The 12,278-nt window shown below is 21.4% G+C and overlaps 2 protein-coding genes across 2 annotated transcripts; one reads left to right on the top strand and one right to left on the bottom strand.

The window, feature by feature from the left end:
- Window positions 1-945: 945 nt before the first annotated feature.
- Window positions 946-7,638, bottom strand: LOC128952118 (ribokinase-like). Its single transcript, XM_054297456.1, has 8 exons — window positions 7,589-7,638; window positions 4,439-4,534; window positions 4,120-4,252; window positions 3,972-4,035; window positions 3,844-3,906; window positions 3,602-3,769; window positions 2,553-2,833; window positions 946-1,122 (listed from the first exon to the last, which is right to left on the bottom strand). Exons 2-8 carry the CDS (start codon window positions 4,489-4,491, stop codon window positions 946-948), a joined length of 939 nt encoding a protein of 312 aa, XP_054153431.1. The 5' UTR covers window positions 4,492-4,534; window positions 7,589-7,638.
- Window positions 7,639-8,813: 1,175 nt separating this feature from the next.
- Window positions 8,814-10,344, top strand: LOC128951765 (protein obstructor-E-like). The gene is made up of 5 exons (XM_054297035.1): window positions 8,814-9,124; window positions 9,322-9,558; window positions 9,626-9,814; window positions 9,892-10,054; window positions 10,119-10,344. The coding sequence occupies exons 1-5, from the start codon at window positions 9,073-9,075 to the stop codon at window positions 10,264-10,266; spliced, it is 789 nt and encodes a 262-aa protein (XP_054153010.1). The 5' UTR covers window positions 8,814-9,072; the 3' UTR covers window positions 10,267-10,344.
- The last annotated feature ends 1,934 nt before the right edge of the window (window positions 10,345-12,278 follow it).

Genomic DNA, 12,278 nt, shown 5'->3' with positions numbered 1-12,278 from the left:
ATAAAATTGATTATTTGACTTAATAAAAAACTAATGTAATGTAATTTATATGAGTATATAAATCAAATTATTTGTATGAATATATTTAAAATATTTGCAATAAATTTCGAACCAATTATAAAATATATAAGAATTTTAATAAAATTTTTCTTATTTTTATTAAATTTACAATAATATTAACAATATATCCTATTTATTAATTTAAAAATTCAAATAATTTTAGATATAAAAAACTAAATGTGAGAAAATGTCACAAAAATGCAATATAAAATCATTAAAAATATTCTATTATTAAATTTTTATTAAGTATAAATATAAATTGTAGAAAATTTTAAGTTTTACATATTAGACATAAAAATTTAAATCATTATTAAAAATAATCAAAACAGTATAAAATAATTTTTGTTTTGTCAAATAATTGTAATTTTTATATAATATATTAATGACAAATGATTTTACATTTTTACATTCAGTTAATTAAAAAACAAGTTTATAATAATAATAATATATATATATAAATACATTTGTAAAATATTCAAATAATTATATAAATTACTTATTATATATTGCTATATATAGTAAAATGTAAAATTGATAACAAAATATTTTATAAAATTTAATAATATCTAAAACTTTGCCCTCAATTTTTCAAATTGAATAAACAAACAAAAACTCTAATTTCAGAAAAAAATATATACTGTATTAGAAAAATTAAGTTAACTTTTAAGTTGTCATTATTTATTTTGATATATTATTGTTGACGTTCAAAAATAGTGTTCAACAATTCAATTATATTAAATGTTTACACATTATAAGTTAACTCATCGTTTAACAAAAAAAAACAATAAATCAAATGTAGAATATTCTTTTAAAAAATTAGTTATAAATATATTCTCAAAATATAAAAAAACAATTTACTATTTTAATTATTTAAGGCCTCATATTTCACATAAATAGATTACGAGGCAATTCATGTTTATCTGGATAACTGGTTTGTGTCCCCGTCTTTAATACCGATCGGGTCGCTATAAAACACGACCGTTTCATTTGCTCCTCAATGCCAAGTGATGGATGGCATACCATATAGTAAGCCAATGCTCCCATAAATGCATCTCCCGCTCCCTATATTATATAGTATAACAATACTGTATTTATGCAAATATAAAATATATAACTATGACCATGAAATTTGTATTAAAATTCAATACAATTATACTAATGGTTAGTTATTTTGTACCAAAAAAATAAAGTTGTGAAATAAATAATAATAATATTATGCAAACTTCGTGCGTAAACTTTATTATTATTATTCATATGATTTTTTCATATGACTATTAAGTTTAATGAAAATAATGTATGCGTCGATATAATACTTGCGATTTAATAAATATTAGCTTAAAATGTAATATATTTTTTTCATGACAAATTGTTACATAAATATATAAAATGTATATATAATATACTGTAGTTTGTATAAAACATCGTTGATATAATCTATTTGTAATGTCTAAAGATTATAATAGCTAATTACTTTGGTACACGTATTTCATAACTATTTTGTGCAAATTAATCTAATACGGGAATTAAAACCTTTTTTTCAAAAAATTAAGAGTATTTTCATTTAAATTACTAAACTATTGTAAAATTGTAATAATGACTTACCAAATAATATAACTACTTATATTTATATTATTAGTTTTATATTATATACAGACTATATTATTTAATCAATAAGAAGAGAGCTTTTATTATTTATATTATAAATTATAAATAACTAAAAACAAAAAAACATAAAACAATTCAATCAGACAAAAAAAAGTACAATAAAATAAGATTAGTTACTAAATTAACAAACAATAATATAAACTTAGACTAAATAAATAGTTAATGATTTGGGAATAATTTAATAGCTAATTGTCTAAAAACAGATTCTTGCCATTTAAGCGCTAAATTAATAAATCTCAATAAATTAGTTAATATTTGTTTGTAAAAAAATAACTATGGATTTATAATTTTAAATATTAATTAAATACTTGTATATCATATTTTCTACAAATAATAATAATCAGTAAGAAATCGTTAAACAGTTATAGATATTTTTAATAATACAACAAATCGACCCTTGACTTTAGGATAAAATAGCAAAAAAATAATATACAATATCGACCATTAAATTTAATATATAAAAATCATATCGTTGTCTCTTAATCGCAATGTCTGACATTTTATTATTATAAATGGTTTGTTAAATTCATAGTGTATTATATACAAGTATAATATGAAATCACATCCTATTTAATGGTTTTGTTTTATCTTTTTATTATTACATCACAATCTTTCATAACAGGTCTTCATTTCTAATAATAAATATAACATTTTTTTGTCAAATAAATTGTTTTGTGATTAATTGAACCCTTTTATGATTGTTTTTACTGCTGTCTAATAAAAACAGTTTTACTTTATATAGACTTTTATGTATATTTTATGAGGTGTGTTAAGGTTGTCATAAAATTACCAAAAATAAAAATAACAAAACAAATAGCATTACGTACTGTAGTATCCACTGGCGTCACCTTTTCCTGAATGGGCACATATATATCACTATTGGTGTCCATGTAAATGGCACCGTTAGTTCCCATAGTCAGTATGACAGCACCGCATCCAAGCTTTAATAGTTCACGACATGATTTTCTTCCGTCATCTACACTCTCAATGTTAATACCAGTCATTATCATGGCTTCGGTTTCATTGACACAAAATGTGTCAAATAATTGATACATTTCTGGCAATGGATTGTTGGGAAAAGGAGGCGCACCATTGACTAGGGTTCTCACTGTTTAAACATAAATATTTAACATATAATATGTAATAAAATTATTGTATAAATAAAAAAATTCTTATTAAACTTATTATTAAAAAAAGTGAGACTCAAATCAATAAATCAATCGATTTATTGTACTATATAGTGGTTAGAAACTATTTAAGCATAAAAAATATAATAAAAATAAATTTTCACCAATTTATTAGATATTACACATTTTTCATAAATAATAAATAAAAAAGAAAATTAAATTATATAAACAAAATCAAAATGCACGGTAGTATAAAAATTATGTTGTGATATTTGGTATTAAAATAATGCTAAATTCACAAAAATTGAATTTAAAAATTATTTATATAATGTAGAAAAACGTGAATTGTTAAAAAATAAATTTAGTTTTATTATTTGTTAATCATAAAAATTTCATTAAATAAACCGTAAAACTCATTAAAGAATCACAATAAAAATCAATATTTGTTATCAAATTATTCATTTAATAGATATAAATAAACCATCAAATAACAGACAAAAATATTTATGTTAATTAATTCATAGAAGTTTATTAGATTTTATTTAAAAACTGTAAATATTTAAAATCAAACTATTATTATATTTGCTTAAATTATTTCCATGTATTATGTAATCAATTATGTATAACTGAATTGTATATTAGTTAAATTATAATTCTATTAACATAACAAAATTAGTTTGCTATTTAAATAATAGTTTATAATAAGTAAATATCAAATGTGAAAACATAAAAAATCATTAAATATTTACCTCCTTTTTTGCGAGCAATTTTCAGTAATGTTAACAATGTTTCGGGAAGACATTCAAATGTGGCCATAAATAGTTGACAATTGTTGAACAATTGATCCTCAATGGCAATGATCTCATCAGGTGTTAACTGATTGGTAGGACCAGGGACATATACTATAGTGTTTTGACCTAATTTTAAATACAATCATATATTATAATTATAATATAGTTATACGGTATTCAATAAAAAGTCAAATACAAACCACTGTCTGCAACACAAATAGCAGCCGTTGCGGTAAATATGTCTTTAGTTAGTAAAACATTGTCTGTAAAATAAATTATAAATTAATTTTAATGATCTAAATATAATAATTTGTTTAATCATTTTTACCGATATTAATGTTAAATCTTTTATAATTATCGAGAAGTTCGCGTCCAAATATATCGTCTCCAATCTGTTTAGAGTTAATATCAATTATAATGTTTTTTTAAACATTTATTTAAAGTATTGTAAATATATTGTAATAAAAAAATATTGCCTTTGCAAGCATTGAAGCTGATAGTCCCAGTTTGGCACTCATAACACAGGCATTGGACGCCTTTCCACCGCATCCTTTATGAAACCCTTTACCACTTACTGTCTCTCCTGGAGCTGGAAATCGTTGAGTATAACTGTTTTAATAGTAATGTAATTAATAAATTAATTTCAATTACGCAACGTTTAATAATAAATTATAATGTGTTATTTTTTAAATAAATATTATACACATAAAACACATTTTAATTAAGAAATTAATTTTTAGCTAAATAAATTATATTTAAAAAATTAACGGTATATTTAAAACATTGATGACTTACGTTATGAGATCAACAACTGCCGCACCAAAGAAAAGGGTCGACTGTTTGCTCATTATTTAATCCGATTTGTTTGAATCAATTTCAATATAATATAATCTATAAACATATATTCAAAATGTAATTAACAAAAAATAATTAACATTTGGCCAGAAATAGAAAAAGGTTAATTGATACTAAAATTAACTAAATAATCAATCAGAATAGCTATTTAATTAATATTAAAAGCTTATTTAACTCAAAAAAGTGTATCAAATAAATTCAAGGATTAAAAATAATAACAAAAATCATTATAAATGTCAAAAATACAATTGCCTTCAAAATACATGTAAACAGATTATAAGTTAGAAATCAAAAATAATAATAAAATAATAAAAATAATAATAAAAGGTTGAAATCCCTGTTATGGCTTATAACAAATAATTATAACAAGTTTCAAATTTCACTGAAAAAAATCAATGTTAGTTTTTTAATACCGCTTACATTATAGTTTTTACACTAAAGTTTTAATTTAAAGTTTTAAGTGTAGCTTTAAAAAAATAAATGTATAATTAAATAAAATTTATAAAAATAATCTATAAAATGTTAGGATATTTGTTATGATATCATAAAAATCAGAGTAAAGCAAGGTTTTAGATTTTAGGGGGTATAGGGTGGGGTAAAACGAAAAAAATCTTGGGGTATAGAGTGGGTGTATTTTTATTGCATTTTTTAACGATAATTTTTTCAAAATTAAAAAAATCTAGAGGGGATCAAGAGATAATTCCAAAAATATCCCCTAATTCTCGAAAATTCCCATCAAATGGGAGGAAATTCCTAGGTATGTACGATATATTACCAATAAATTACTTAAATAAAAAAATATTTCCTTAAATTCATAAAAACTTTAATTAAAATTATAAAAGTAAAAATAAATCTGATATAGTAAATTTACATTATAATTTATTATTATTATATTAATTATCTTAAAATATTATTCTAATTATAACATAATTACATTTTTTTTAAACAAATAAATCATTTTGTTTTTCTGATAATATTTAAACTCAACTAAATCTTAAATTGATATTTATTTTGACTAAAATTTTAAAAATAAATAGTAAATTAATATTTAAAATATAAAAATTATCATACAATAGAATAGATATAATTATCTTAAAATATACTTGTAATTAACTACTTTATTGGACAAATAATTCATTTTTAGATTTTTAATTACATTATATTATTATTATAATAATATTATATTTGGCTTAATTTCAGCATAAAGTAAACTATTTTACTGAATTTTAGTAAATAATTTAATTTTAATGTTAACAGTTAATAATTCTTAGTTATAAAATAATTATATAAAATAAAATAATTAAAAATCATGAAAATGTTGACATCAAACAACGTTATGACACTGTTATATATGCTGTACTGATTGTCGTTTTAGAATAACATTAATTTATGTATTTTCAAACGTCAAAATTTGTTGAAATCACCCAATATTTGAATGTCTTTTTTATTTTCATATAATCATCAAAATATTATATATATCTAAATGGAAAAGTTATAATTTTTATATTAATGGTACTAACATTTATTCAATTAAATTATTCAGTAAAATATTAATCAAATCTCTAGCCAATAAACAATAGTATTTAACCATTTTATTTACGATTAAAATATATTCATTTTTATATTCATTAAAAAAGATTAGACTAACAAAAGAAATCTTTATACATAATAATAAAAAACTTGACATTTATTTGCAATGTTTTTTAAGACTATTTTAGATTTATTTCAATTTAAACATTGCATTCATTATATGATCATTATATTTATTACAAGTCGTATATTTCACAATCTCTAAAGATTTTTCGTAAATTTTTTAAATTATTTTTTTTATATATTTTAAAAAATGATTTTTTAAATACTTTAATATTATAGTTTTATCTTCTTAAAATGAAAATAAATACGAAATTATGATAAATATACTAATATACCGTATATTAAAATAAAATATGACTAAAATAAACTTGGTCATATTAAATTCGCTGAGATTATTTATTTGATAAATGATTGAAAAATTAACTTTAACTGTAAATAATAATAATAATAATAATAACCTTGTTAATTGTGATATATAATAATGTTGATTATTAGTGAATATAATAAATATACTGTTTTTTTAGTTGAAATGTCATTTTATAACAATTTTCATTATCGTTGTTATCTTTAAACCAAATGTGCTCTCAAGTGAATGAAACTGAAGATGAAATAAATTGCTGACTAGTTTTGAACTCAATAAAAAAAAATTTTTATCGATAATAATAATAATTATAATGATAGACATCATTACATTAATATGTTGTTTACAAATAAACATATTTTTATTTAAAAACCTTAAAAAGAGACGACTAATTATTGTAACTAAAAAAATAAAAATAAAAAGTTGTGTCAAAAATGGTAATAATGTTATAAAAATTTAATATAAACTTTTGTATTTATAATATAATTTTTACAAATATTTGAGATAAACTTTGTTTTTGTAGTTTTTTGTGTAAATTATGTTCATATTTGGGGACAAACACTATCATCGCATACCATATACTTAATTGAGTTCATATATGATATGTTTTGTGTCTTTCAAACAACACAAACAACAACCAAAAAGAAACTTATAATTTGAAACATTTATTTGTGACTCAAAAATATATACACAAACTAATAGACCAAAAATAGTCATTTAAATTATCATTTTGTGTCATATAATTGTCTTAAATTGCATGTTAGACATGTATTACCCATCAAATCCAATGAAGTTATCAATAAATTAATTGATAAAATATATATAATATATAAATATAATTAAATTCACAGTTAATGTTAAGTCAAGTGTACAGTATTTTACGCTATCGTCACACTATTATAATATATTTGTAATTAACTTAATGTTAAGTAAATTAATAGTTTGCTAAATAAAGAGCTAAAGTTATTTAGAAAAATAAATATTTTGTTTTTAACATTAAGTACAAAGATATTAACATAAATATTGTATAAAAATTAAATTAATAACAAATATTAAATTATTTTCAAAATTATAATTTGGTTAATTATTTAAAAAAAATACCGGTAACAAACCTTTTAAAAATTATCAAAACTCACCGATTTTTACAATGAATTTGTAAAATATGATTATTATTTTTTGTTTAAACAATTTATTAGCACTTAATTTGGCATTGAATTCATAACATTTTTTATTTTTTATTCAATAAATAAATTTTTTTGATATTTTTTTGTGTAAATTACAGCAATTTTTTTTAATCAAATCAATGGTTTAATAAATAATACAAATATTTCAACACCAATAACGTCATGATTGTTATCATCAATAGATCTAATATTAATAATTATTATGTATTGTATTTAAATATAATGGATTTTATTTGCATTTTATTTAATATATTATACTTTTTTGAGTATCGGATGTTATTTTACAATTATTAGTACATTTTTTTGTCATTTCCTTATTTTAACTTTTATTTTCTAAAAAAATTTAATGAAATTATTATTTTATTGTACAATATTAATGAAAAATGTACGACAAAATCAATAATATGTTTGAATTGTGTGCTAAAAGATGTCATAAATTGTTATGAAATGAATGCTATAAATTTTAAATAAAGTAATATAAATTTATATTTAATTAAATAGTTACTATTATTATTATTATTAATTTAAATATAATTTATTATTTATTACCAATATTTTTACAGTCAATTAATATAATTGTAATTAAATTATAATATATTTTTTAATTAAAATTAATATTATGGATAATTATATTAATAAACTTCTAAAATAAGAATTTTTACACTAAAATAGATTTTTTAAAGTTTATATATAGGTTTTGACAAAAAAACTTATTTTACACAAATTTTTTTAGTAAGAAGTCCTTAAACTCTGCGTTTAATTTTAATGTTAATATCAATTAAATTAAACTTTTTTTAGAGTAAAAAGTGTTATTTTGATTAGTTGTTAGAAAAAATAATGTTTAGTGCAGTCATAATCCACACCCAAAACACTTTTAGACTCAAGAATTGTTTATAATTTTTTTTATAAAAAATACAAGTTTTCTTTTTTTTATAAATAAAAGTATTGGATTCAATTGAATGGGAGTTTTACACGTTTTCGAGTACTCTGCAAAAAAAGCAATAGTTTTTTTTATCTTTTATGATATTTTTTTCATAGCTATTTTTGATAGAATTAATTATTTTTCTATTTTTTCCTTTAAGTCTCAATCCAAGTGTTGCTCTATATTTTGAAAGCCAGTTATGAATCACAAAATACAATGTGCTGTAAGACATGTATATTCATATCATATAATACAGTATAATATGTAATGCAATAGAGTTGTAGGTCAGCCAATGTTGAGGTGCGCTCCGATCTGTTAGTCGTCCCACTTATGAGTTGTTGTGCCATTTCTTTTACATACATCGAGAGGTCATTGTATTGAATCAATTGATTAGAAGATTGTGTTCATCAACACAAACACCACCGAAAAAATCATTGAATAAAGTGTTCACTAAACTAATCATAACTAAACAGTTTGTGTGTCTCAAACAACTCATACAAACTATACTACAATTATGAAGTATTTGTTGGTTTTATCCATACTTTTTGTATCTAATTTTGATTTCGGTAAGTCTTATATTAATATCATATTATATTATGTGTTTTATTGGGAAAATTCTTGAAATTATTTAATAAAAAATTTTGTAAAAGTTTTCTTAAATACCTCAAGAAAGTAATTTTAAGGGAAAATTAAAAATTGTTTTATTTGATAACTTTAATGAAAGATGCATTAATAAGTTATATATGATGTATGCTGTCTATAGGGCACAGTCAGGCCCGGGCAGGACAGGCGGCACAGAATTTATGCCGAAACAAACAAAACGGTGTTTTTCCTCACGAAGAATATTGCGATTATTACTATGAATGTGATGCAAGCGGTGAAGCCGTGATAGAGGCCTGTCCTAATGGACTGGCATTTGCTGGACATAAGCGAGGACTGGTGACAAACTGTGACTATCCTCATAGAGTTGGCTGTCCCGATGGAACCCGAGTTATGGGCCGTAAGTCATAGAATTTGTTGTTATTATTGATTGTAAAGACAACAAACTTTTGGTACATTGATTACAGAGCAACCAATTGGTAGTGACAATTGCCAGTGGCAATATGGTGTCTTTCCTCACGCCACCTCATGTACCCGCTATTGGCATTGTTGGAACGGTACTGCAACCATACAACAGTGCCCATTCTCACTGCTCTACAATGATGTCATCCATTCATGCGATTGGCCCGACAATGTACCCGACTGCCAAAAGCACCGTTAGTTTTCTATTTGATTTATTTAACAAAATATTTATTAGACTATTAATTAATTAATTGAATACATAAAACAAAAGCTATTTGCAAGGATGTGCCCAACGGTGCCGTTCTCATTGAAAAGAGTTGCGTTCGTTACTGGCTTTGTGTCGGTGGTTACCCACGTTTACAGAGATGTCCAGCAGGTCTAGCCTTCAATCCAAACACATTAAGATGCGAATTGGCTACAACTGTTCAGGGATGGTTAGTGTTTTATACATTTCACAAAAATTATATACATATTAAACATATATATAACCACTAATAGTGAACCGCCACCGACTACCGCTGCACCCGATGAAGAAGAGGAAAGTGATGCCAATAAGCCGGCCGCCAACTCCCGACCCCAACAACAAGCTCCGACTCCACAACAATTCAGGCCATCACAGTCTGGTGTACGACTTGTTGGCAAATAATTGCTGTTTGTTTGGATTAATGATTTTATTTAATCCAAAAAATAAAAGTCAATTGAAATGTAATGCCATAATACTATGAATGACAACACTTTTTTTGCAAAAAAAATATATTTAATATATAATAAATATATCATCGATTTTAATATTATTTTTAATAACATAATGAACTGAATGTGTCTATTAATATAAGGTTATATTTAAAATGGTTTTATACAAATAATTTTTTTCATTCAATGATTTTCATGTCATTTTTTTACTTATTGTATAAATAATAAGAACTAATAATTTATTTAAGTTGAAAATCTATTAATAAAACTTTTCATAAATAATTACAAATAAATGAAATGTAATTTTTTTGATGTGTAAATTTAATTGATTAAACAATGGCAAAGAACTTAACAAAAATTTATTAAATTAAAAGTAACAAAAGTATAACTAATATGATATATAAAATAAATACAATATATAAACATAGAGTGATAGTAGTATTAAAATAAAAGTGCTTAACACAGAACTTCAGACTTGATTTCAGGTGAAAGCTCTTTAAAAACTATGTTTCCGTGTTTTCAGAGCTATTGGCCCCTCTGGCCATCACCACCACTGCCTAACCATTAAAATTATATATACATATATTCACTGTATATAAAATGATTGTTTAAAAACTTTTTTTTTGAAATTAATGATAAACTCTTATTCCGAAAGACTGGTTAGCAGTTTAATCGATTGTTCAAAGAGAAAGAGAGAAATAAAAGATTAATATTTTAGATAAAAACAAATATAATATTTTATGTTTTTTAGTTTATTACAATTATTTTGTCAAAAAATATTTAAACCGCAACTAATATTGAGTCCAATTGATTATATAATGTATTACTATTGAGTGATATTGTTTGCGAGAGATAAGAATTACCATTAAATAATAATTTTTTTAATAATATAAGTATTTATCAAATATTACTATGTTATTGAATATTATTTTATTGAGTCAGCAAATGTAATGTTATATTTATTACTAAAATAATTGTCGTAAACTTAAAATTCTTTTATATATTTATTATTATAAGTAATGTATGTTTGAACTAAATTTTGAAAGATAAAAAAATAATCATAAAATTTAAATATTAAAATCATTAAAATATTTTTACTTTTATGAGTCGCCTTAAATTTCATTAAATAAAAGTTTTTATTTGTTTTTCAAATAAGGTGTAGATGTAATTTCAAATTGTTAAACATAAAATTGTAAGATATATCTAATATATATTATTTTAAAAAATTAATTATGCATTCATATTTAGTTTGTAACAAATATTTTTATTAAAAACAATTATGTTGTTAATGTTTAGTCTTAACTTTTATGGCAATTTTTCTATTAATATTACATATATTTAATATATTTTTGTTGTTCTAATAAAATATTAAATACTTGATTATACATGATTTTATAATTATTTTTTGGGATAGTATACAATATTTTTCAAGGCTATATGCAAATTAAAGATTAAAATTTTTTAATTATTAAATTTGTCATGCTTATATTATAATAATCCATTTAAAATTATCATAACAAAATATATATATTTAATAAATTTACATATGTAGTTTTTTTTAATATTTTTACATTTCAACTAATTTATACTATTTTTATTATTAGTAATATATTAACAATTTTTAATAAATTAATGTTGAATAATAATTGTGATAATTTATATTGTTTATTAGATAATTATATATGAGTTTATTTAAATTAATACATTAAAGTTATTTATCCTTGAGATTTATTTTTAAAAGTCAGTAAATACTAATTAATAAATACTTGAATTTTAATATTAGTAATACTCTTAACTAATTGCACCATTATACTTTATTAAATAAATAAAATATTTTGTATTAACTTGTATTGCATTATTATATGCAATTTGCTTATTAATTTTTGTTAAAATAGTTTCTCATATTTATAAAAACAAAATTAATATAAAACAAAATGAATAATATAATTTGTTAAATTTTTATTT

Source organism: Oppia nitens, unplaced genomic scaffold, assembly GCF_028296485.1.
Source record: "Oppia nitens isolate AA-2021 unplaced genomic scaffold, nextdenovo-longstitch-racon4-pilon3 scaffold1_pilon_pilon_pilon, whole genome shotgun sequence".
Classification (NCBI taxonomy): domain Eukaryota; kingdom Metazoa; phylum Arthropoda; class Arachnida; order Sarcoptiformes; family Oppiidae; genus Oppia; species Oppia nitens.
This window is presented reverse-complemented; position numbering and strand designations above follow the sequence as displayed.

Bases quoted from the DNA above. Each gene is read 5' to 3' on its own strand.
- LOC128952118 (XM_054297456.1), bottom strand. From the start codon at position 4,491: ATGAGCAAACAGTCGACCCTTTTCTTTGGTGCGGCAGTTGTTGATCTC. The intron at 3,907-3,971 runs GTAAAAATGATT...TTTATTTTACAG, and splicing joins AAGATTTAACATTAATATCG to ACAATGTTTTACTAACTAAA. The intron at 1,123-2,552 runs GTACGTAATGCT...TATATAATATAG, and splicing joins TGACGCCAGTGGATACTACA to GGAGCGGGAGATGCATTTAT.
- LOC128951765 (XM_054297035.1), top strand. From the start codon at position 9,073: ATGAAGTATTTGTTGGTTTTATCCATACTTTTTGTATCTAATTTTGAT. The intron at 9,125-9,321 runs GTAAGTCTTATA...TGCTGTCTATAG, and splicing joins TGTATCTAATTTTGATTTCG to GGCACAGTCAGGCCCGGGCA. The intron at 9,815-9,891 runs GTTAGTTTTCTA...ATAAAACAAAAG, and splicing joins ACCCGACTGCCAAAAGCACC to CTATTTGCAAGGATGTGCCC.